Below are 26,825 nucleotides of genomic sequence, written 5' to 3'. Positions count from 1 at the left end.
GTTCTCTTTTCTTACACATGTTCCTCCTTCGCTCCACCGTCAAGCACACACAACAGTAATAATAAGCGGATTTAAAAAACAAAAGTTTATATTTGGTAGTGAAAGTCTTTTTTTGCATGGGTAACAGAATTATTGATGTGACCTATAATTAATCTTCACTCATGATAGTGTTTACCTTAAGGTTTTTAGGAGATTTTTTTCAAGGAAGCCTTAAAAGAGCCGCAACTGGACACTAAAGAGCCATATGCAGCCCGAGAGCCGCGGGATGAGTTTCACTGATATAAGGGTTAAAGACAGGTAATTTAATTCATCTCAGAAGAGGCTGAACATTCAGCTTTGGGGCCCCCTATTGACTTGTGGGGCCCTATGCATTTGCATAGTCTGATTATAGAAAGAAACAGCTCTGACCGACTGCCATAACTCCTCATAGAACCTAGAACTTAGATCCGCCCATTAAACCTCAGTCCGAGCGCCTGAAGTGGGTTACAACGGCATGTAGCTATACATTTAAGTAGCCACAATAAATTTGGCCCAAAAAATAACAATACAACAAAATCACTCTGCCAGTGAGGCATTTCAACAGGCATCCCAGATAGTTGTGATCAGCCACATACCAGGTTTTAACCTAGTCTTGTTACCTTATATACAGTGCAGTCAAGTATTCAGACCCCGCTAGAGTTGAAAAATCATTTTTATTCAGAATTTATAGACGCTCAGTATTCCATAACATAATTTTAGAAATTTCTGCAAATTTATGAAAAATAAAAATATATCACATTGACATAGGTATTTAGGCCCTTTGCAAAACACTTGAAAATTGGACTCAGGTTCCTCCATTTCTCATGGACTTGATGTGGAAAGGCACACACCTCTGTATAGAAGGCCTCAAAGCTGACAATAATATCAGAACAGAAACCAAGCCATGAGGCCAGCAGAGCTCAGAGACTGGATTGTTGCAAGGCACAGACCTGGGGAAGGCTCCAAAAATATACTGCACGGAGGGTTCCCAAGAGCACAGCAGCCTCCTTAATTCTCAAATGATAGAAGTTTGGCACAACCAGGATGTCACATGTGCTTGAAACAACACCGGCTGCATATTTGAGCTGTTGTGAGGGATTCTGTTCAGCAGTTGAGTAATTTTGAGACTGGAGAAATCATTCAAAGTTCAATTTTCAGTTGGATTTGGGGAAACCACTTGAAGATTTAGTTGTGTTGAGCTATTTCAACTCCTTTTGTTTAATTTGTTCATTTCAAACAGTTGAAAGTCTGCACATTTTCACAATAAACCTGATCTGCAATGGGGGTTGAATCATTTTGATTGTACTTCCAAGGGTGATTAGGGAAAGTCATAGGTGGATGTGTAAAGTTTGGTTTCATAATGGCAGTATGATGTGAATATGACACAAATGTGGGTTCTCTTCTGGGACACATGGGACTAAGGTGAGTTGTAAAGCCATCGGGATAGCACAGTGATGCTTTGTACCATTTCAGGTCCACATTGCATCGTTCTTCCTCACATAATTGGTTGTGATCCGAGAGCAACTACTTGTGACAAATAATGAATGCAAAGCTACAGGTGGTGTTGTGTCAGTCATGTTTACTTTTTATTCACTCCATGATATGAAACATGACAGTCAACAGGACACTCAGAAACACTCAAGTTCATTCTTGATTACTACAGTCTAAATGATTTAGTAAATCATGTTTATTGATGCATGCCAAAAAGAAAAATAAACTCTTATTAAAGCTGTAGATTTCTAAAAGATTACCACTATGTTTGTCCTCATAAATGACATGACATGGACTTTGGTATCCCGGTTTCTGACATGAGCAAAACTAGGGTAAGGCTCAGAAGCGGGGTACTCAAGTCCATGTAAACAGTCACTGATTTATTTCTATGAAGTACTACTCAGAGGTGAAGATGTTAGCTGTTATTCTGCATGTGTGTGTGTCTGTCAGTGTATCTGAGCTTTGCTTCTCTAGTCACAATCCAACCATTTATTGTTCAGCATGGTGCGGATCACTCGTCTGCGCTGGTAGTGGTACTCAGTCTGTCTGAATCCAGATGAAAAGTACAGGTAACCTGTAAAAAGACAGATTCACGATTGGTGTTACACTAAACAGAGACTCAGCATCCTTTTGCAGAGGAATAGATCCCTGAATTTTCCTCACCTTTGTTCTGGAAAGCAGCATCAACCCTGAGCCCAATCCCCCCCAGCTCTCTGTAAATGGGTTTAGGGTAACCACCATCCATTCTTCCCCGCCGCTCATTGTAGCTGAATGAGAAATATGCAGAAGTCTTTATCAATACATGGTGTCTTTCTAAGTTTGGTATCAGATCTAATTGAGTCCTTTAAACGTGACTCACCTCCAGATTTTTCCTCTCACAAACAGCAGGGTTCTGCTAGTGAATGACACATGGACCGCAGCATCCACCTTGTTGATGTAGCGAGGGAAGCCAAAGTCGCTGATAGGTTTGGGATAACCAGGAAGGACAGTGTTCCCACGGATGCCCCAGTAATGATCCCCTGAGGAAAGGAAAGGTAAAAGTTACATTGTGATTTTAACCCTTGTACGGTGTTCGGGTCTGTGGGACCCATTTTCATTTTTTATTAAAAGAAAAATGATATGAGTAATTATTTTTTTTAAACTCAGACTCATTGGCCTTGGCTAATTTTCTGTGAAGAACATATATCAGAACACATTTTCAATGACCACACACTTTATACCCCCTCTACACATTTGTATTACATACGGGATGTTCGGGTCCAGTGGACCCAGAGCTAAAAAAGGGGGGAAATTGTAGGTCCTGTGTACCCTCACTCTGTCTACTTCCTTTCTAGGCTTACTGTGTGTGGTGTGTGTGTGTGTGTGTGTGTCTGTATGAATGTGTGTGTGTCTATATGAGGGTGCGTGTCTATATGAAGCTGTGTGTGTGTCTGTTTGAAGGTAGGTGTGAGTGTATGTGTGCGTGTGTGAAAAGAGTGAGAGAGAGAGAGAGAGAGAGTGTGTGTGTGTGTAAGTGTGAATTTTGTGTTTCTGCCACTGCTGTTCCCGCACCAAGTTGCTAACCTGCAAAGCAGATGGATACGCCCGTTTCTGTGTTTCTCACTGGTGAATCCATCTTGCAAAGCTCCCATCTGAACCGTTTGGGCCTGGTTAGAAAGTGACAGGACCAATCAGTGACAAGGGGCAGCACTTTCGGGCGCGGAGACGTGATGTAAGCAAGCAGCAAGAAGAGGCCGGTGCAATTATGACGGAAGAGATCAGCATAGATGCTGCTAAAGCACCAGTTTTATCACAACTGGACGGCATTTCTTTGTTAAAAGACGAATAAAGAACAGCAGTGAGTTGTTTTCAAAAATGACGAAAGTCGTGTACTGACATGTCTACAGACACTATGGTTCATGTTATTCCTCGGTAGCTGATACTTTTGTAACCCTTTCCAGCTTCATGTAAGTCAACAATTCTTGATCGTAGGTCTTCTGAGAGCTCTTTGTGCCAGGCATGGTTCACATCAGGCAATGCTTCTTGAGAACAGCAAACTCAAAACTGGTGTGTGTTGTATAGGGCAGGGCAGCTTTAACCAACACATCCAATCTCATCACATTGATTGGACTCCAGGTTGGCTGACTCCTGGCTCCAAGTAGCTCTTGGAGAAGTCATTAGCCTAGGGATTCACATACTTTTTCCACCCTGCACTATGAATGTTTACATGTTTTGTTCAATAAAAACATGAAAACATTTCATTTTTTGTGCGGTTAATAGTTTAAGCAGACTGTGTTAGTCTATTGTTGTGACTTGGATGAAGATCAGAACATATTTAATGACCAGTTTATGCAGAAATCCAAGAAATCCCAAAGGGTTCACATACTTTTTCTTGCAACTGTATGGCATATGAGCTGACATATAAAGACACTGCCATCTACTGGTGGCTTCATTAGCCTGACAGCCTTTCTGTGTGTGCTTACTAAAGTGGAAAATAAATACAATATCAGTGCTGACATAACCTTTGTCTACTCTGAAACAGCCAACCCCCTCATCATACTTTATGAAAATATTTTTGTTAACCCTCTGAGCCCTATTTCTATAGACTTTTTAGACTTAATGTCAAACATCAACCCTGTGGTGCAGTAAAGCTCTTAAATATCCTTTTTAAAGGATAACCTGAGCTTTAAGAATATATTTGCAGTGTAGTGTCACTAAAATTTTAAAAAGTGTTGAGACTATAAAGAAAAATGAAAAAAACAAACAGAGTTTTCTTTTTTTTATGTTTTTTTGGAACAAAGCTGTTCTCCCATCTCTTTGGGACCAAAAAGTGAAAAAAAAAAAAAAAATCTTTCCATGACAAACATTTTCAAGTCCTTGAGCTTTTGGGAATCTGAGTCATCATTTAAATGTGTGCAGTGACTCTGTGAGTCACATCACAGCCTCTCTGTGTCTCTTTCTCTCTATTATGAGTCATTCAAGCTCTCTTATCCAGTTTAAAAATGTTTGCATAGACACTGTTTGGCAAAGCATGATGTGATGATGGAATAGCCTGTCACTGGTTGTCACTGCCCTGTCACAATGCATTCTGGGATACAAATAGACAATATGGTAGACAACATTAGCCACTAGCTGCAAGAACATTAAAAAAATGGATTATGAATTAAAAAAAAAAAAAACGTGTAATATTGGAGTTACTGGTGTAGATTTAATTGTTTAAGACCATGGAAAGTCAGACATCTCACAGTTTCGCTAGAAAAGGTTCTGTAAGAGCTATGAAGGCTAGATAGCATCATTAGAATGGCACAATAATGGGTTTTCAGAGAAAAAAATGCAAGTGGGCTATGGTTTATGGTTCAAAGGATACTGAACTTTGAATAACACGTGTCTATTCTTAAATGCTGGGCAAAGATTTTACAGATCACTTCCTAGATTTTTTCAGTTGTTGTTATTTTTTTTTTTTAATCTCACAACTTGATCTGCAACTTAAACCACCCAAATAGACTACAGGTCCATACACTTCTCTACCTGTTTTTTTTTTTTTTTTGTTGTTTGTGTTTTTGTTTGTTTGTTTTTTCCTCTTTTATTTATTTATTCATTTATTCATACAAATATAAATAGACCTTTCAACCATAAACTACAGTCATAAATTTAAAATTTCATTCATGTTGTGTGCTTGGATAAATAACTCCAGCAGTCCAGCCTTATTTATTCATATTAATTTATATTTCTACTAATGATAATTTAGTCCATGAATTCATCAGTACATTTACCACTAACATATATACCTATAGAAATAAAATACCTATAAACACAAAAAACAAACACACAAAAAAAAAAAAAAAAAAAAAACAAAACAAGAGTTTCTCTGGAATTTTTAGGTTTCAAAAAGGAAACCAATCTTCAGTGGGACAGGCCTTTCTGTGCAGAACTATGATTGGTTGGCAACCAATCCACAATGTAGTCCTGGGACTCAAACACCCCCCCCCAAAACCAATCAGCAGTGGTATAGATAATCAGCATCCCTTTGATTTTGATGCCTCCTTAATTCAAAGGAATCAAAGTCAAGTTTAGAACTGTACATAGCTAAGACTTAAGAACACAAAATATTGATAAATCACAACATTTGAAGTTGTTTGTTTGACATGGCAAAGAATGATGACCTACAGATACTTATTGTTTTTTAATGTGTACTGATTTTTCTTTTTTTTAAAGATTTATTTTGGGCATTTTTGTGCCATTATTTGACAGAGGAGGACAGTAACCTGACACACTAGATGGACTTGTTTCACACATCCATCTGGGAAAGCTTCAATAGGAAATGTTTGAGAAAAGGCAAGAGGCTTTGAAAAACATGGAGTATGATTGGGTGAGCGTTCTGTCTGTCACATCTCTATGGGCCAATCAGAGCAACAAAACACATGACGTAGCTGCTATCAAGCTGCACGTGCGCTGCTACTGAGGAATAACACGAAACATGGCGACTATAGACATGTACATACTCGTTAATGTTACATGTAAAGAAAACAACTCACTGCTGTTCTTTGTTCTTCTTTTAATGAAGAAATGTCATCAAGCTCTGATAAAACTGGCGCTTTAGCAGCATCCTCGATAATCTCTTTGTCCATAATGGCACCAGCTCTTGCTGTTGCTTGTTTACACGACTCGACTCGACGTCACGACTCTGCTGCTCCTAAAAGAACTGCCCCTTGTCGCTGATTGGTCCTGTCACTTTCTAACTGGGCCCAAACGGTTCAGCAAATGCTTTGCAAGATGGATTTGCCAGTGAAAAACAAGGAAAAGGGCGTATCCATCTGCTTTGCAAGGTTAGGAGAACAGTGGATAGCATCGGAAACAGGGACGAGAGCAGAGAAGAGACATGCCGTAAAGGGCCTCAGGCTGGATTCAAACCCCGGCCATCTGCGTACGTCGGGCAAGCCTTAAACCAGTAGGCCACCTGCACCCCATGTGTACTGATTTCTAACCAAAAAGTGTATAGTGATTTATTAATAAAGCCATTTTTGTACCTTCAAAGAAGATAACTGTGTTGGTCGTCTTGTCCTCGTAAGCAGCATCCACTTTTTTGATTCCAGGCCAAACAGACTCGATTTTCTCCTCACTGATACCATCCCAGGAGCTCCCTCTCTTCCAGAAATATCTGATTAAAAAAAAAAAACAAAATCAAGCCTGGTTTGATAATATAACACCAGTCACAAATTACAATAAGAAACAACAGCAACATTTCAAAATAAAAGGTCCAGTGGAGCATCATCTATGAAGTGAAAATTGTAATAAATTATCATTTTTAAGAATGTTGCAGCATGTGAGAGGGTTTAATTAACTTTCATCTCATCAGATAAAGAAAATTTTCCTTTCCTTCTCTAGTATTGATCTATTTTAAGTTTGTAAGATTAAAAATGGCTGGAAGCCTCAAGATTTATTTAAAAACCAAACCTACCATTGTTGATGGGAATTTGAGATAAGAGCAACACTATATGGACAAAAGTATTTGGCCAGACCAGTTTATTATTGAATTCAGAATAAAATCAAGCATCTCACCATGCAGCCTCCATTTGCAAACATTTGTGATTCTAGATGGGTCATTCTGAAAAGCTCTGACACTTCAAGCGTGGTATAAGACCACGTAAAATCACAGAGCGGGGTCAACTGCACATGGTGTGCAAAAACTGCCAACGCTCTGCTGATTCCATAGCTAAAGAATTCTGAGCTTCCGTTGGCATTAATGTAAGCACGAACACTGCGGCGACAGCTTCATGGAATGAGTTTCCATGGCCGAGCAGCTGCATGCAAGCCTCACATCACAAAGTGCAATGTCTAGCATCAGATGGAGTGGTGTAAAGCAGACTGACTCTGGACTGTGGAGTAGTGGAAATGTTTTCTGGAGTGGGGAACCACGCTTCTCTGTTTGGCAGTCAGATGGGTGAGTCTGGTTTTGGTGGATCCTGGTAGAATGCTGCTTACCTGACTGCATTGTGCCTACTGTGAAGTTTGGTGGAGGAGGGGTAATGGTGGCTGTTTGGGGTTGGTTTTCAGGGTTTCGGCTAGACCCCTTATCTCCAGTGAAGGGTGATCTTAATGCTTCAGCATACCAAGACATTTTGGACAATTCTATGCTTCCAACTTTGTTGCAAAGGTTTAATACTAGAATTCCAAGTATCCTTGTAATGTTGTTTTCCCCCTTTTAATTAAATTAACTGTCAGACAGTTCTTCACATCATTGTTTCTGTTCTGCTGCTAACTTAATTTAAATTAAAAAAGAAACGGTGCATAAAGTCTCACCCGTCTTTGAAGAAGTGAAGGGTTCTATCGATGGAGGCTGCAGCATCAAAGATAATGAACCTGCTGCAGCGGTCTGGAGGAGGCTCTGATGTGGGATCAGGTTCTGGTTCAGGTTGTGGTTGAGGCTGTGGTTTGGGCTGGGGTTGTGGTTGTGGTTGAGGTTGTGGTTTTGGAGCAGGTTTTTTGGTGGGTTGTGGGTTTGGTTGAGGTTGAGGTGCTGGCTGAGTGGATGTTTCTCTGGCTCCTTCAGAAAGAAAAACACAAACAGACAGAAATATAGACAGTCTGTAAATAAGAGTTAGTCCAAACTAGACACATCTTGTATTCCATTAAACATCAATTGTCCATTCTAATTCCTTTTTTTAACATTTTGAAAAATGTTCGTAAATGAATTTCTGGCAAATTCAGTGTCCATTGACATATTTGTCACTTCAATCCATAATGTATAACAGGGGTCATCAAGTACATTTGCACAAGGGCCAGATTTAGTCTTGACAGAGTCTCTGGGGGCCGGACTTCCAAATAAATAAAAAATTAAATCGATATTTTGTTCTGATTAACATATTATTTTATTAGTATTTTTATTTTCTTTCAAAACGCTGGACATTTCTAGGCATTACCAGTGAGATCTGTCCTGATATATTGGGTGGGCTCCTGAAAATCCCAGAGAATGGGCCCTCAGATGATTTAGCAACAATATGGACTTATGTTTTACACTTTTCACTGCTTCATTCTGCCTTTCTGCAACATTTTGTGCCATTTTTAAACAATTTTTCCCACTTTTTGCTTTTTTATCACTCTTTACCCCACTTTGTTGCCTGTCAGTGCTTTGCCATTGGCTATTTTTGCACTTTTTTGCCTCTTCAACCTAATTTTTTTGCCGTTCTTCAACTCCTTTAAACCACTTTTCTTGGCTGTCTTATCCCTCCTTTATCCATTTTTGCCCTTTTTTTTCTTCTTCCGTTTTTGCTACTTTTCTTTACTTTTTGTCGCCATTTTTGCAATTTTAAAGCCATTTTTGATATACCTTTTGCCCCTTTTTTCCTAATGTTTTGCCACATTTTAACCTCTTTTCACCACTTTTCCTGCAACTTTTTGTCCCTTTGTGCCACTCCACAACCTCTTTGGATGCTTATCGTCCAATTTTGCCACTCTCTTACCCCTTTACACCACTTTATCTGGCCATTTTTGCCAGTTTTAAAACATTTAGTTAATATCTACTAATACTGGCTGACAAGTGAATTTCTGTAAAAACAGATTAAATGTGAAGTCATTCTAAAACTATTTGAATATTAATTGTTTTTGGGGTGGATTTAACAGCTGCAGACATTTATAGTCAAAAGATTCTCTTAAAATCACAACATTTTCTTTCCTACTTTTCTGAATTTAAAGATCTTCTGGGGGTCAGACAGGAAGCTTTGGGGGGCCTGATTTGGCCCCCGGACCACCAGTTGATGATTAGTGATGTATAATGTCAGCAATGTAGAGGAGGGAAACAAAGTAAACAGTGTTCAAACTTTTCACCCCCATGTGGTGCCACTACACCACTGATTTACATGAAGCTGGATCAGCAGTGAAGGTTTACTCAGTCAATCTAGTCACTCTCTTTGTCATCATGGTTCTAAGTAAATCAAACCTAAAGACAAGTTTTCTTGTTTTTATTCACGTAAATATAACTTCAGTTAGTTCTTGATAGTTAAATGTTTAACTGCAACAAAATTAACTTCTTCAACAAAGTACATTTGTGCTTATACACTCCACTCTGATGTACTCTCTCACCATAGATGGCCTGGACTCCCCGTCTGTCGTCTTCTGGTAGCTGGTAGTCCTCGGTGGTCACATACTGGTAGTTGGGAAACATCAGGGCGGTCTTGTCTGAGGAGTGGGATAATCCTAGAGCATGTCCAAACTCATGAGCAGCCACCAGGAAGAGATTCGACCCTACAGACAAAAAAACAATCTGGTTAAAGTGGCTACCAGGCTAAAATTATATCATCTCAGTAATAACTGATCCATAAGAACAAAATATATCACTGTAGGGCCCTCTGAAAATTATGGAGTTGAAAGACTATAAATTGAAATTGTTTCAATACTTTTAAGAAGATAATGATAAAAATAAAAGGGGCATAAGTAGTTCAGGGATGGTTCCTACAGAAATTATCTTTAAAACCAACATTAAAATGTATTATTTTAGATTTAACTCGGACTGTATTTATGGCCCCTGTTTCACTCGTCCATCATTTTCCCTCTCAAACATAAATCCTGAATGTTTTCTGCCTCTTGATTTCCTGTAGCTATCACTAAAAACTCTTAAACATGAACTTTACTGACTTTGTGGCAACAGTCGGTAGTTCAGAGATAGCTTTGAACAAGAAAAAGGAAATTTAAAGTCACAAAATCAAACCAACATTTTCACTTTTGAAATACAAGAACAGTTATTTTTTACCAATACTGTCTCATATTCATACTAGGAGTACAAAATTGTCTTATAAGAAAGCAACCCTCTGAATTTAATCATTAACAGGTGTAGCTTAATACTTTAGTGCATGTCGTCTATTTTGTCCAGCTGTGTAGCTGTAATGACAGACTGCTAGTTTTTAAAAACAAGAACACATCATGGCTAATTTGCTTCTTTCTGCAACAAAGACTGGATATTTTCTTACAAATGACAGATGAGTCCTGCCACATGTTTTAATATCTATCCTCCTGAAAAGCTTTCCTTGTATGTCTCATATTTAAGGCTTAGAGGATGCGTCCGACGTTATGTTTTTGGTTTTGGCATGTTTGGTCCAAGAGGGGCTGCTATTTGTTCACAGCAAACAGAAAGAAAAGCTCCTGGAGCTGGTGGTTTATTATCATGAGTTTGGTAACTGGATTCTGATGGAGATTTTTCAACATGAAATGAATGCATTTTGCACATAGTTTTGATTTAAGTGCATATTCAGGTGATGAGTTGCTGGAAATGAGGGTGCTTTTGAGCGTGGGTGTGCATGTGACACTGTCATAGATCTATATCTATACTGACTGATTATGTATGGATTAATGAATGCACATGAATATGATGTACTGTTTGTAATCACTGTATTATTAAGGAACCTGTAGGCCTACAGACTATTACATAGCTGTAATCTGAGGCAGACTTATCTTTTTCACCTTCTGGTCATTTAGACCCATAATTTGTAAAACAGAACTTAGGAAGGGAAAAAACTTAGTACCTGTTGAAGATAGAGTCCAGCTTTCATCTTCATCAAAATGGGCGTCGCCTCCAAGTCCCTCACCAGGGGAGAAAGCATGAGCCAAGACCCCACCCTGGCCATCAAACGGAGCAAAATCCCCATGAACTGATAACAAGAACAGAGCTTTAGTTCAGGAACACCCACAGAAGTGTCCAAGACCCTGAAAAACCCAGAGATTGGAATCTCCCTGGTTGTGATTTTTCATGATATCAGTGCAGGTGTTGGATCATTAATATTGGTGCTAGTGTGCTCACTAACAGTTACTTCATTTTGGAGCCAAAAAGTGTGAGAAGTTCTTATTGGGTTCTGATGTTTAAATTATTTATCCATGCCACTTTTTACCCCTTTTATCACTGTTCCAGCCTATTTTGCCACATTATTATTAAATATTAAACCCATTTTTGCCACTTAAAGCCAGTTTTTTTTCCTATTTTTAACCTCCTATTACTACTTTAGCTGCCCATTTTGCCCCTCTTTAACTGCTTTTCACCATTTCTACTGTATACTTTTGCAACCCTGAGCCATTTTTTTGCCACTCTGAACTAATTTTTGTCACACTTGGCTTATTTTTGCCACTTCTAACCCATTTTTTACCACTTTTAGACTACTTTTCACCATTTTTACCTCCAATTTTTGCCTTTTTTTCCTTTCTAAACCCATGTCTGCTGTTTCAAACCCTTTTTGCCTATTTAACCACTTTTCGCCACTTATTTTTTAACCATTTTTTACCACTTATATTCAAGTTTTATAACACTTTATGCTACTTTTTACCTGCTTTTCACCATTTTTACCGCCCATTTTTGTCAGCTCTTGTCAATTTCTTTCTACTTTAAGCCATTTTTTTTGCCTCCTAGAACCCGTTTGTGTGAGTCTTTAACATATATATATATATAATTATTATTATTATTATTATTATTATTTATTTATTTATTTTTTTTTTTTTTTAACCAATTTTCACTTTTATTTTTCAATTATTTAATCATTTACCCGTAAAGTTATTTCAGGGTCTTCTACTTTATTCTCTGATATGTTAATGTTTGTGCACATCATGCTTTGAAGTCTGACATTACTGTTGGAATGGTTTAGTCAATGTGACCATCCGCATTAACATCACCAATGAAAAAGGTATTTCTGGTTTAAGAAAGGGGTTTACATTTTGAAAATACCACATTTTACTAAAGCATAAATAAATAAAAAGTTATTACTCAGGTTGAATGTAAAAAAATGTTAGCTTATCTTTACAATGGACCATAGTTTTCCTGACCTCCGTGGGCCCCCTATTTGGCTTGGCCCCAGAAAACTTTCTCCTTCATCCTTCTTATGGGCTTAAATGTTGGATGAGCAGTCTTCCTTTGGCATAAGTTAAATCAAACTTTTTCTCTAAGTACTGTGTGCACTTATTTACCATGATCCCTGAATTTGATCATCATGTCAGCCGTTCCACTGTAGATCTTTTTAAAATCCAGAGGAACGACGTCGCTGTAGACCTTCAGGGCCTTGGCGATGGCGGCATCCACAGCGCTCTGACTCAGATCTGGAGTGTATTCAGTTATCCTGTGAAGATGTGAGAGGGAAAACCATTACTCGGGAAGATCATGCTGATAATTGTTGTTCTGTTTGTTCTAATGAAGACCAGATACCTGTATGTGATCAAATTCTTGCGCCACCTGGGTCGGCCTTCGAAGTGGCTGTAACTGCTGGCATCTGTGAAACCACAGCGTGGTTTAGCCATCACCTCTAAGGTGTTTGAGTCCAGCTGTCCCGTCTCCTCCAGACCAAAAAACTTCTGCATCTTTCTGAGAGTTTCATCAAAAGAGTCGAGAGAGCTACGCCACATACTGTTGGGGGCACTGACGCCGACGTTGGAGAAATATCGAGACAGATAATCCTGGACAGAGGAAACACAAAGATATTAGTAATAATTAAAGGGATTTATATGACTGATCATGAAGGATGCTACTGAAATATCACTGAATATTCAAAAAGTCACATTTTGATGCTATTAGCTAAGCAGATACTAGTGTTGGATAATCCCATTCATACATAATAATAAATTATTATAAACTTTATTTGTATAGCACCTTTAAAAACAGAGGTTTACAAATGCTTTGACAGCAAGCAGAATCACAGTTACAAAGCAAAACACAAACAACAAAAACATCACAAGAAAGAGAAAACCCCAACAACAGAAGAACCCATGAAAAACTCAGCCAGCAATGTAACTCCAACATCATAAAGACTAGCTGAACATTTTAAAGACAAAATGGTGTCAGCTTATAGAGACATCATAAAGACCCAGATATGAAAAGATTCTGTAATAAAACTGAAGACCACGAATAAAAAGAAAAACAAAAATAAAAACCAAGAATGACCTAGACCAATCCAGGCAACACAGGAACCAACTACATAAAAGAGACCTAAGGACCAGAAATGTAAAAGCATTTAAAATATTAGGTAGAGATGGAAAGGAAAATAAATAAAAATGGTAAGAATGAGAAATAAAACAATTAAAATGTGTCGAGACTAATAAGTCAGCATAAAAAAATTAAAATTCTAGACAGTAAAAGATATCAATGATAATCATGATAATGATAATAGTCTGGTAAAACCGACATAGCAGCAAGAAGAAGGGGACACAATAAAAGCAGGGGGGCCCTAAAAGCGAGTAAGAGAGGTGGAGATATTGCATAAGAATCAATAAGCATAAAATACACAGTCGCAAAAAGCAGATATAGAGGTTTTATGGTTAAATTTGACAGTAAAGTAGGAGAACTAGAGAAAAATGATAAAAAGAAGACAGTAAAAGACATTAGACGGCATCACATAAAAGCAAGTCTATAAAAATGAGTCTTAAGAAGTGATTTAAAAGATGTCACTGATTCAGCACTCCTTATCTCCTCGGGCAGGTCGTTCCAAAGTCGAGGCGCCCCGACAGAGAAGGCCCTGTCACCTTTAGTTTTGAGCCTTGACCCTAGAACAACTAGGAGGCCCCCTCCTGAGGATCTAAGGCTGTGGCCTGGCTCGTAGGGAGTTAAAAGTTCTGTTAAATAGCTTGGAGCCAGGCCCTTCAGTGCTTTAAAAGTGATAAGTAAAATTTTAAAATCAATTCTAAAACTTACAGGGAGCCAGTGTAAGGATGCTAAAATAGGAGTGATGTGATGCCTTCTGTCAAAACCAGTTAGAAGCCTAGCTGCTGGATTCTGAACTAACTGAAGGTGGGAGAGGGATTTCTGAGTGATTCCGGAGAGGAGAGCGTTACAGTAATCGAGTCTGGAGAAGATGAGCGCATGGATGACTTTTTCAAGGTCTGACTGGCTGAGTATTGATTTTGTTTTGGCTATAGATCTGATGTGGAAAAAACATGATTGGACAACTTTACTGATATGGGTGGTGAAGGCGAGATCTGAATCAAATTTTACTCCTAGATTTCTGGCTGTGGGTCTGATGTTATCTGAGAGGGAATTGAGATTTGACTGTATGAGCTGGGTGGAGTTTTGAATGTTGAAAAGTATTATTTCTAATTTTGAGTTATTGAACTGTAGAAAATTCTGAGCCATCCAGCAGGTGATATCATTTAGACAGTCTGTAACAGCAGCTAGGATTCTAGGGTCCTTGGGTCTCAGGGGCAGGTATATCTGTGTGTCGTCTGCATAGCAGTGAAAGGAGACTTTATGATTCTGAATGATTTGACCAAGGGGCAGCAAATAAATAGAGAATAAAATGGGACCTAAAACTGAACCTTGCGGTACACCACAGGTAAGAGAAGAGGTAGAGGAGTGGTTACCTATGGTGACTGCAAAGGTTCGCTCCAAAACATAAGAATAAAACCAGCTAAGTGCAGTGTACCTGATGATTTTAGATAAAAATGAAAGTTTTGAAATAGGTCTAAAATGATTAAAATCAGAGGGGTCAAGGTTGGGTTTCTTTAAAAGAGGTTGGACCACAGCGTGTTTAAAAACAGAGGGAACTAGACCTTCTGCCAAAGAACTATTGATTATTGATAAAATACTGGGCCCAACCGTGCTAAAAACCTCTTTTAGAAATTTGGTGGGAATAAAATCAAGGCTGCATGTAGCTGTTTTCATCTGGGCTAAAATTTCAGCTAAAATGGACAAGGACACCGGCTCAAAACTACTAAGATAATTAAAAATTAAAAACTTCTCACAAAAATCGGTCAAAGCATCAGTAAAATAGAAAGGGGAGGGGGTGGTGATTGACTCTAAAACTTTAAATAAAACTCGGGGGTTAGAATGGTTGACTAAAATTAAATTAGAATAAAATGCGGCCCTTGCGTCTTTAACTGCCTTTTGGTACTTTTCCATTGCATTCTTCCAAATGTCTTTAAAAACTTGCAAACCTGACTTTTTCCATTTCCTCTCTTTTCTCCTACAGCCCCTCTTCAGTTCATGTATGGACTCTGTCAGCCATGGTTGGGGTGCATCGTTTGGCCTTTTTTCTTTAAAAGGTGCGACAGAGTCCAGGGCAGATTTACAAGTGTGGTTAAAAAGAGAGACAAGCTCTTCTGTGTTAAAATTTGAGTTAAAGGCAGTTGAAGACGCAGAATCAAAGATCTCCTTAAACTTACCAGCAGACTGAATTAAAAACTCTTCTAAGAACAGGTGCATTTTCAGTAAAAGCTGGCTGGGATAAAACCATGTTGAATAAAACCAGTTTTTGGTCTGACACACAGGTATCCTTAGTAATAAAACCATCAGCATTAAGACCACTGTGTAAAACCAGGTCCAGCATGTGGCCTTTAGAGTGAGTGGGTTCCTGTATTGCCTGGGTGGGATTAAAAGATTCAAGAGTTTCCATAAAATCAACAGACAGAGATTGTGAGGGACAGCATACATGTATATTAAAATCACCTAAAACAAGAATTCTGTCATGTTTGGAAATAAAATGGGATTAAAAACTTGAATTAAAACACTGTTGGGCCTTGGTGGTCTGTAAACTATAATGATTAAAACAGGATCTTTTGATCTGATAATAAAAGCAAGATGTTCAAATGAATTAAAACTGTTACTTAAAATGGGGAAGCATTTAAAAATGTTTTTATAAATGACAGCAACTCCCCCACCCTGGCCAGATAGCCGGGGCTGCTGAAGGTAGGTAAAATCAGGTGGGGTTGCTTCTATAAGGGGACTGTGGTCTTCTGGGGTCAACCAGGTTTCAGTTAAAACAAGAAAGTCTAGGTCATTCTGGGTGATAAAATCATGACATAAAAGGGTTTGGTGTTGAGTGATCTGATGTTTAAAAGTCCAAAGTTTGATGGGTTACTGTTAAAAGCTGGGCGGGGTAGCCGAGGTAGCAGGGGGATGTGGATTAAATTGGAGAGAGTCAGAGGTCTGATGGGTGGTGGACGAGATTGTCTGGTGGTGGTGTAGGCGGGGATGAGGGACTCTGAGACTGTAGGGAGGGAGGAGAGGAGCAGGGATGTGGGTGTGGTTTGAGGGATCAGTGAGATCGGGAGACGAGGGATTATGGTGAGGGAGAGAAGGCGTGGTCTTACCTGGGGTGCATGAACGGACGGCTGCAGACTGTCAGACACGTTGTGAGGAGTGGATGGCATATAAAATGTTTGCAGACAGCATTCGGCTACCCTGCCAGTTAGGATCAATCCCATCATGTCGGCAAATAATGACTCATTATCCCAAAAAATATTAAAACTGTCTATCAGGGCAAAATTATGGGTGGAGCAGGTGGAGTGGAGCCAGGAGTTGAGAGCCAAGAGGCGGCTGAAGCATTTCACTCCGCGGCTGAGTGTGGGAATTGGGCCAGAGATAAAAACAGTCTTTCCTGTGTCCTTTGAAACGTTAAAAGCAAGTTAAAATCTTTCTTGGTGTGTTCTGATTCCTGGCGGGTTGTGTCGTTTGTGCCAATATAAATGACGATCTTTGTGATGGGGGGGGGGGGGGGAGTAAGGGGAGGAGCTGCAGGAGTTTGTCTAGGATGACAGGGACGGTTGCTCCGGGGAAAAAGTGAGTGATGGAGTGAAATGAATATTCCTGGTTATGGAATCACCAATGATTAAAGTGGAAGTGGGAGGATTAGAGGACGAGGAGATGTGCGGACAATGTTGTGGTTCCCAGGAGGTGGACTCTTGGTCCGCACTGATGATGGTGGATTTGGGTGGGTGGCCGTCACAGGTGCGGGACAGAGCGGTGTCTACCTCAGACGGATGGCCCAGGCGTCTGTTGACGGCATCGTGCAGCATCCTACGGCACATCTGCATGGTCGCGGTGGGACGAGCAGCGCTGACAGAGCTCCACACCAAGGGAGGAGACGGAGTTGCCACGGTTAGAGCGGGACCGCTCGGTTCAGGCGGGGCTGAAGCTGGAGGCGCCGCTGAGTCAGTGGAGTGGACCGGGGCCTCGTGCGTCAGGGCCGTAAAGCGGTTGGAGAGGGAGAGCCGAGATGGTGCAGAGGCTGTCCTGCGAGCCGGATTCGACCTCCTGCGAGTCACAGTTGACCAGGTTGGTGGCGCTGGCTTCGGTGTTGAGCTGTGAACTGGGGGCGCCAAAAAACCCCTTTCCAAGCCGGCCTCATGATTTGAGGAGTCAGAGATCCGATCTACAGGTGCGGCTGAAGAGGACACGTCCTCCACCAGCTGCCGCGGGAGGGGAAGGCTGCTTGCTTCAGCTGCTGGACCCTCAGCGCGGCCCGGCACATTGCCGGGATACATGGAGGAGACCCAGGGGAGAGTGGCTGCTGAGGCAGAGACCAGCGCAGACACCAGCTGATCTCAGGCTGATGGTGAAGCTTGTTGTCCACTAGCCTGCATGAAAGAGATATGCTTGGCCTGAGCTGTGGCTAAGGAGATGAAGCCATCTATGAGCTCGTCCTTCTGTCGGATTTCTGATGTGAGGCGTTGGAGATTGTCTTTTAGCTGAGAGTTGGTGAGATTGCAGTCCATACTCACAGCCATGTTCCAGTAGAGGCTTTAAGAACAGTTAAGCTTACTCCTTACTCTTGTTGATCTGCAACTGCTGGGCTTCAGGAGCTGTCGGCGTTTGTTGGCAGTTGTCGTCAAACAGACCTCCTTCAGTCAGATCAAAAAGTCCATTAAAATCATTCTCCTCATTAGTCAAAGAGATAAAAACCCAGAATGTTTAAGATATTTGAGTAAAATTGGCTAAAACCTTGTTAAAATTCAGTCCCTCGAGGAACATGTGGTAATTAGTGCACCTGGCAGAATACATGTAAACACATATGAAGTTTAAGGTTTAACGTCTTGCCCAAGGGTATGTCAACTTGAACTACAGTAGCCAGGGGTCAAACCTTAGGCCTTCCAGTTAAAAGATGACCAAGTCTACACCACTGACCCTCAGCCAACCCAAGAAGAACATGAAGCCAAAACACGACGTTAAAGAAACTCAATCAACTGAAAAAGAAAACAATGTTCATCAAAATTTCAAAGAAATGAAATAAGATTAAAAAACAGCTAGAGAATGCACTTTCTGAAGAAATTGTGCAGCAAATGCTGAATGTTGAATGGTTGATAGTGAGCTGCTAGTATGTCTGAAAAGGCAAGAAACGTAGGTATGAATGATGTGGATTAACCTCCTGAGACCTGAGCTTTCATTCTGAATTCATTTTTAGTTCCTCCCACTAATTTGGGATTAGTAAGACTTCACAGGTCAGAAAATGAGTCTTGACTTTAGTAAAGAATTTCTTGGAAAACCCACACAAATTCCCTAAAATTGTTGAAGAAATTAATTCAAATTTCTGTCTCTTTCTTAAAGCATCCTATAAAGAAGGGGTGTCCAAACTATGGCCCGGGGGCCAAATGTGGCCCACAGTCCATTTTTGATTGGCCCTCAGCAAATGTTTGATATAAAATCAAATATGACCCAAATTTGAACGTTAACATTGTGTGTGACCATATTGAACTTAATAGTTTTAGCACAAGGCAATGCTAATTTAGCAAACAAACATTTCGACAAAAAAATTATTTATTCATTTTTTTCGCGACTGTACTGCGACAACACTGAAAATAGTGAACACTGTTGCAACCAAAATAATAATACATTTATTTAAAACTCCCTGATGGATTGCAGCAACAAATAGCAGAACCAGTAACATTTCAGGGGTGGAGCCAGTGGGCCCTCTACCAAAATTACAGATACATTTCCCAAACATCCATAAAATGCCCAAAAACTAAAATACTAGAAATCAGAAAATGCCAAAATCAATTCAAAGCAAATTTCCCCATTTTTGACCTGTTGCTCCATTCAACCCATTTTCACCACTTTAACCCCTTAAAACCCATTGTATCATATTTGATACACACTTTTATGAGAAATCAGTGTAATTTAAAATGACATTAAGACCTTTTGAATACAATCTGATTAATGTAAAAGTGTCCTCCAGTGGATTATGAGCTGCCAAAAAAAACTCCTTATGTATCAAATGTGATACCAAAAATATATGTACAACTTTAAGGCAATATTTCTTTTGAATAAACATTTCAGCTCCAAACCATGGCAACCATCTGAGTTATCAGGCTTTAAGTAGTCAACCATTTTTTGTCATTTTTCATCTATTTTTGCCTCTCTGAACCCATTTTTTTTTTTTGCCACTTTCATCCTATTTTATTTGACAAAATCCTAATCTTTTTTTAACCCCTCTTTACCACTTTTTCTGCCACTTTCAACCCATTTTTGCCACACTTTGCAATTAAATAATCATTTTTCCCCTCAGTCATCTCAGTTTCTTCTATCTTTTATCTGGCACTCTTTATTTGTGCACATTATGGCTAAGCCTGGAATTCTGACTTTATTTTCCAAGTGGTTAAGTTCTAAGTGCTCATCCACATTGTTAACATTGCCAATAACACCTTGAGCGTTAAAGCACAGAGACAGCCTTACTTTACTAAGCAGGCATTTACCTGTACCAACAAGACAAGAAATGCTGTGCACAATTGATCAGTTGGTTTCTTGCACAATAAATACTCAGAACTCTACAAATAATTTTGCCAAAATACCTCCACAAAATATAAGAGATAACTCTTTCGTGGGATCATTTAGAATGTTTCTGTTTATGATGAAGCAAAATGCAGACAATCAACAACCTCCCGGGTAAATCCTGGTCCAGTGGAAAACTACCCACTCTGTGCCAAACACAAAAACAGATGTTCATTGCTCGCGGCATCATGGATAAAAGCCAATTATTGAATTATAGATCAAAATAATGTATGTGAGGATGTGTTAGAGATCCACCTATTATTATGTTGTATAACTAAAGAAATTGCTGCTTTAAGCCTCCACTGAAATGTCAGGGAAGTTTCCCTTCCTCTTACTTTATCAGGTAAACACAGCTCCATGATATTGCTATGACCATATTTGGTATCCTCACAGACTGTTGACTTTACATAAGACATACTGGCATCCTGAGATTCTTCCATCACCAGATTTTCCTTCCAAAAAAACTTTTTAGATTTAACCTTTTCAACTGTTGGTGGGATCAGTCTGAGTTATATCACTTCCTTAAACTATTTTTCTAGATATCTGAAAATATGCCTGCAGATATACACTCACCAGCCACCTGCTCATTAACTCTCAATATCTAACAGCCAATCACTTGGCAGCAACCAATGCATTTAGGTGCATCGTCATGGTGATGACGATGTGCTGGAGTTCAGACCAAGCATCAGAAAGGTGAATTTGGACATGCCTTGGTGTCTGATGATCTACCGTAAAGAGCCACATGAAGGAGAAAATCTCAACTCCTACCAAGTAGAAATCAGACAACTTTTATCAGCACCTGTCTCCTTACTGATCTCATCTACAGTGACTGGGGCTACCTCTGCTAATAGAGCAGTGTCTCATTTTATCACTGGAATAACATTTCTGAAGGACACAACAAAAACCAAAAACCACAAAAGAAAACGAACAGGTAGAGCTGAATGTTTCTGTCTGATCTGACTGTCTTTAAATTGTCTTTGAATAAAATTCAAACTCAGTCAGGTCAAAATCTTCATTTGTGAAGTCTGAACCAGCCTGTAGGCTAAAGGTTTCAAAAACCTGCCGAATTTTCACACGGGAAAAAGCAGAAACATGGTGATCAACTACCGATGTTTATTGGTCCAGTCAAAATTACATGGGCCAGTCCAAAACTGTAGTCCTGGTGCCACACCCAAGGCCGCTCATAAGGGGGGAAAAAGAGGGTAGCTTTCTGGAGCCCAGCCAAACTGGGGGCCCACGGAGGTCAGTAAAATCATGGTCCATTGAAAAGTTAAGCTAAATAGTTAAGCTATTTGCACACAAATACACAAGCTGTGTTTCCATTACAGTTTTTCGCAAAATAAAGCAATATTTCTGTACCATTGTGCTTTGAATGTGCTTCCATTGAAGTGAGTTTAGGGCATGAGCCTCGTAATTCTCCTAAAATCTCATCTCATGAGACTCCGCTGCAAGAAAGATGGACGTTTGACACCTGTTATGTGTTGGTACGGTTATGACAACATCTACAGTAGTTGCCTTGACAATTTTGAACAAAAGATGACAGCAACGGATGATAGTTCAGAGGCAAAGTCTGTATGTGGCAAAGGCCACTTGTAAGGGTGTAAGTACGATGTTAAGAAAAGTCTCGTCTCCTCTTCTGTCCGCATGTACCGCGTCATGTTTTCTCAGGTTGAACTGGTCATGTGACACAATATGTTACGTTCTGTGACTTGTAAATACAGAAAAAAATGTTTCCATTGCACTTTCATGATATACACTATATTGTCAAAAGTATTCACTCACCCATCCAAATAGTTGAAATCAGGTGTTCCAATCACTTCCATGGCCACAGGTGTATAAAATCAAGCACCTTGGCATGCAGACTGTTTCTACAAACATTTGTGAAAGAATGGGTCGCTCTCAGGAGCTCAGTGAATTCCAGCATGGTACTGTGATAGAATTCCACCTGTGCAACAAGTCCAGTGGTAAAATTTCCTTGCTCCTAAATATTCCACAGTCAAGTGTCAGTGGTATTATAACAAAGTGGAAGTGATTGGGAACGACAGCAACTCAGCCATGAAGTGGTAGGCCACGTGAAATGACGGAGCGGGGTCAGCGGGTGCTGAGGTGCATAGTGTGCAGAGGTCGTCAACTTTCTGCAGTCAATCGCTACAGACCTCCAAACTTCATGTTGCCTTCAGATTAGCTCAAGAACAGTGCGTAGAGAGCTTCATGGAATGGGTTTCCATGGCCGAGCAGCTGCATCCAAGCCATACGTCACCAAGTGCAATGCAAAGCATCAGATGCAGTGGTGTAAAGCACGCCGCCACTGGACTGTAGAGCAGTGGAGATGCGTTTTCTGGAGTGACAAATCACGTTTCTCCATCTGGCAATCCGATGGACAAGTCTTGGTTTGGTGGTTGCCAGGAGAACGGTACTTGTCTGACTGCATTGTGCCAGGTGTAAAGTTTGGTGGAGGGGGGATTATGGTGTGGGGTTGTTTTTCAGGAGCTGGGCTTGGCCCCTTAGTTCCAGTGAAAGGAACTCTGAATGCTTCAGCATACCAAGAGATTTTGGACAATTCCATGCTCCCAACTTTGTGGGAACAGATTGGGGATGGCCCCTTCCTGTTCCAACATGACTGTGCACCAGTGTACAAAGCAAGGTCCATAAAGACATGGATGAGAGAGTTTGGTGTGGATGAACTTGACTGGCCTGCACAGAGTCCTGACCTCAACCTGATAGAACACCTTTGGGATGAATTAGAGCGGAGACTGAGAGCCAGGCCTTCTCATCCAACATCAGTGTGTGACCTCATAAATGTGCTTCTGGAAGAATGGTCAAAAATTCCCATAAACACACTCCTAAACCTTGTGGAAAGCCTTCCCAGAAGAGTAAGAAAAATGGAATCTACTTAGGTTCATATGCGAGTCAAGGCAGGTGAGCGAATACTTTTGACAATATAGTGTATTTCTATATTGAAACAACCTCCTCATGAGAGCGTAAAAACTTTTTAGCGATATATGAGAGGTCTTCTGACATCCAGGTGTTTCCATTACCAGTTTTTTATTGTGCTATTTAGATTTTGCGCATTTCTAAGGGTAATAGAACCACAGCTACAGATATCATCAATAATGAAAACTTGGGAGGGCCCATTCTCTGAGTTTTTCAGGGACCCAGCCAACTCCTAGCCACACCTAAACACCAGATGAAAATGCAAAGAACAGGAAACTAAGGTTTCGACTCACAAATGCTCACCAACAATAAATAACAGAAGCTTAGAAAAACATTGCTAGGTTGCTTTCTTCCCCATTCTGATTCAGTTTGACCTTCAATGTCTTGACCATGTCTGCACTGGCTGTTGGAACGCAACTGGCTTCAGGTAGTTAGCAGTTGAGCAGGTGTACCTAATAAAATGATCATTGAGCGCTGGTGTGTCTGCGACAAAACAAGATTTCTTGAAAATATCACATGATGATGTGAAGCAAAAGATTCTGTAATATTCAATTAAATAACTGCCAGTTTAATGCAACAAATAATGTTTGTTTGTTTGTTTGTTTTTTTTTTCCTGCAACCAGGTTGTAAGATGAAAACCAGCACAGACATGCATGCCTGCAGTCATGGTCTACATTTAGATTTGCATTTTAATGACTCATGTAAAGGTACTTTCTGCAGAAGGCCATGTACACAGTCTCAATCCCAATTTCAAATTGTTCAAACAAACAACATTTCAGTCTTGTACAAGCTGAATTTTATTGCCTGTTGAAGTTTTTTTTTTAGTATCTAAATATTAAAATAAAGTCCATTATACTATTTGATATATTTTTTTGTTCAACTTTGTTGAAAAGGGTTGGATCTTGCAGAATGACAGTCAAAACCTGTCTTTCTCTTCCTAACAACCCACAAACCACACAAAAATCCAGCGACCACAACCCTCATGTTTACCTGAGCTTTAGCGATTTCTTCTGGGCTGGATGTGCTGAGCGGCACAGCTCCGCAGAGTGCAGCGATCACAACCATCATCAGAGTCAGTGCACCCTCCATGGTTTATTTCTGCTCCTGCAGAGAGGACTAACGTCAAGGACTCAAACCTCAGGATCTGCTCCGATGAAGATTTGTGATGCACTGGTTGGTTGTTTCCTTAAACTGTCTATTTCAGCGTTTTTGATGGGGAGGTAATGAGCAGGAAAGGTGCATGATGGGGCAATAAAACATTCCTGCAAGAGTCTGAACACGAACAGAACCTTTAAAGAAAAAAGAGTTAGAATAACAAGTGCTGTAGGGAGAGCTGGAGAGTGTATTTGGATGTGTTTTTGTGGTAAAGGGAGGGACGGGGGGACTGAGGTAAAGTAAGGTCAATGCTGGAACAGTCTGGGCCTGTATGAACATGAAGGAAGTGAACCAACAAAACACGTTCTCATTATCAACATATTATTATGTTTAAGATAAGAGATAACTTCAGGAGATCTTTAGTGGTCAACTTGAATTTTGAGAATACTAAGCAGCATTTCCCCTCCATCCTGGTTAGCTGATTTTACCTCGTTTTAAACTACCTGACGTGCAGATCTGAAGGATTTGAGTAGAAAAGCTCAATTTAAAGTTTCATTTTTTCTAAAAATGTGACAAGTGGGAACCCCCCTTTTGCAGGTTTTTTTGTTCAGGTAGTCCCACAGACAGAACAGTGATCTCCAAAAATCCCAGAGCGAACCCCCTCTATGCTAACCTTTCACAAATCCATCTGGTAAACCTCTTGTAGACAGCAGTCGGGAAAGGGCAGAGCCATAAAGCAAAACATGGTGACTATAGACTTGTCAATACATGACTTTTGTCGTTTTTGAAAAGAAAACACGTTAATGCTGTTCTTTGTTCTTCTTTTAATGAAGAAATGTTGTCAAGTTCTGATTAAAGTGGCGCTTTCAGCAGCATCTACGCTAATCTCTCTTCTGCCGTAATTGCACTGGTCTCTTGTTGCTGCTTGCTTACTCTGCTGCGCCCAAAAGTACTACCCCTCGATGCTGATTAGTCCTGTCACTTTCTAAGCGGGCCCAAACGGTTCAGATGTGAGCTTTGCGAAATGGATTTGCCAGTGAGTAACACGGAAACAGGCGAATCCATCTGCTTTGCAAGATTACCTCTATGCTAGCTGTCACTGCTCAACATGCCAACGTGGGGGCTTTCTCTACCAAATAGCATTGCCACCTTCAGCAGACTCAGGCTTTGTGAGAGGGTGGGTTTGCAGAGCCAGATGAGGTTGACAGTCCACCTCCAAATGCTCCAACTAAGAGCAAATAAGAAACTAGTAAGAACAAATAAGGGCATAAATACTAAGAAGTGTGTTTTCAATGATATGTTTCCTTCAACTACTAACATTCAGACACAATTACGTCCTGCTGATGCAGCTGTGGGTCTGGTTTGATGTTCAGGATGTTGTCTAAAGACAAAAGAGTTCAGGGGTGTCAAACTAAAGGCCTGGGAACCAAATCGTCATGGATCATATCAAATTTTTATCATAACTGACCCAATGGTAGGAGCTCTGCAGATTTCCTTCAGTATAAAAATGTAAACTTAACTATGGTGATTAAAAATGTCTTTGCCATGTCATTTTGAAAAGACAGAGAGTAAAAACAATTAGATATAAATCTAGGAGTGGGAAAAGTTGTTAATTTATGTTTTCGTTTCACATTTTCAATTGTGCAACTCACAATTATGACTTAAACTTATGATTTTGTATTTTATCTCATGTGTTTGCCTGTTAAGGATATTATTTTGGCTTTTTATCGTGTGTTTTGACCTTTTGATGCACAACTTTACATCTTATGCTATATTTGGACCTTTTTAACTCAGTATTTTTAAGTTTACTTAATGTTTTGGCCATTTCAACTTGTATCTTTGAATTTTAACCCCATATTTTGACCTTTAAGACTTACAATTTAAGATTTTCAACTGATTGTTTTACTTTCTAAAATCTTTATTTTGAATTTTATGTGATATTTTGCCTTTTTGCAGTATTATTTTGACTTTTTATCTCATATTTTACTTTTTAGATGTACCACTTTACACTCTAAGTCTTACTTTCACCTTTTAAACTCATGCTTTTACATTTCATCTCATATTTGGACTCTTTAGACTCGCAATTTAAAATATTATTTCATATCTTAATCTTTAAACTCCTGATTTCAACTTTCTATCACATATATTTGCCTTTTAAAACATTTGTTTTACTTTTATATTCATGTTTTGGCCTTTTGATCTAATGAGTTTGACTTTTATCTCAGATTTTGAGCCTTTAAACATATCATTTTCACTTCAAAATCATTTATTATCAGTGTGATGTTGTTTGCCCATAATTCATTACTGATGAAAATGAGTTAAAAGTTTATTGTGACCCAGTTAGACTCTCAGGTTAGACCTAAATTCAGATTCCGGCCCCTGCTATGATTGATTTTGACACCCCAGTCCAGTTGATAGAAGACCAGTTCTACCACTATGATCACAGCTGCTATCTAACACACTGTACGAGTCCATAAATAAAACCTAAAGCAGTGGAAAAGCCATCAATGAAAAGAGAGAAATATCAGAATTATAGTAATCTTTATTTTCTAATTGCCATCCAGGAGGCCAAATGGCACATACACAGCACCAATGCCACGTAATATATAACAGACATATAGATACCATACAAAAATAACATTTAGACACTCTTTGAATAATGTGTTTAAAAATCAACACATATGTGCTCTTAAATATTTAAAAAGTCAAAGTTGTCAAAATAGAAACATTTCCTTTAATAACACTTTTTCTGTACATTCATTCCCCTTCACAGTGGCTCTACATAAATCCACCGCAGTGACCCGGT

At 39.6% G+C, this 26,825-nt stretch overlaps 1 protein-coding gene across 1 annotated transcript; it reads right to left on the bottom strand.

Annotated features, from left to right (window-relative positions):
- Positions 1 to 1,580: 1,580 nt before the first annotated feature.
- On the bottom strand, positions 1,581 to 12,876 carry mmp30 (matrix metallopeptidase 30). The gene is made up of 9 exons (XM_041801841.1): positions 12,665 to 12,876; positions 12,430 to 12,578; positions 11,004 to 11,129; positions 9,568 to 9,729; positions 7,789 to 8,032; positions 6,516 to 6,646; positions 2,369 to 2,528; positions 2,173 to 2,276; positions 1,581 to 2,083 (listed from the first exon to the last, which is right to left on the bottom strand). Exons 1-9 carry the CDS (start codon positions 12,859 to 12,861, stop codon positions 1,980 to 1,982), a joined length of 1,377 nt encoding a protein of 458 aa, XP_041657775.1. The 5' UTR covers positions 12,862 to 12,876; the 3' UTR covers positions 1,581 to 1,979.
- Positions 12,877 to 26,825: the final 13,949 nt, after the last annotated feature.

This window comes from Cheilinus undulatus, linkage group 12 (assembly GCF_018320785.1).
Source record: "Cheilinus undulatus linkage group 12, ASM1832078v1, whole genome shotgun sequence".
NCBI lineage: Eukaryota > Metazoa > Chordata > Actinopteri > Labriformes > Labridae > Cheilinus > Cheilinus undulatus.
Note: the sequence above shows the minus strand (reverse complement) of the source record. Positions and strands in the feature narration are given on the sequence as shown.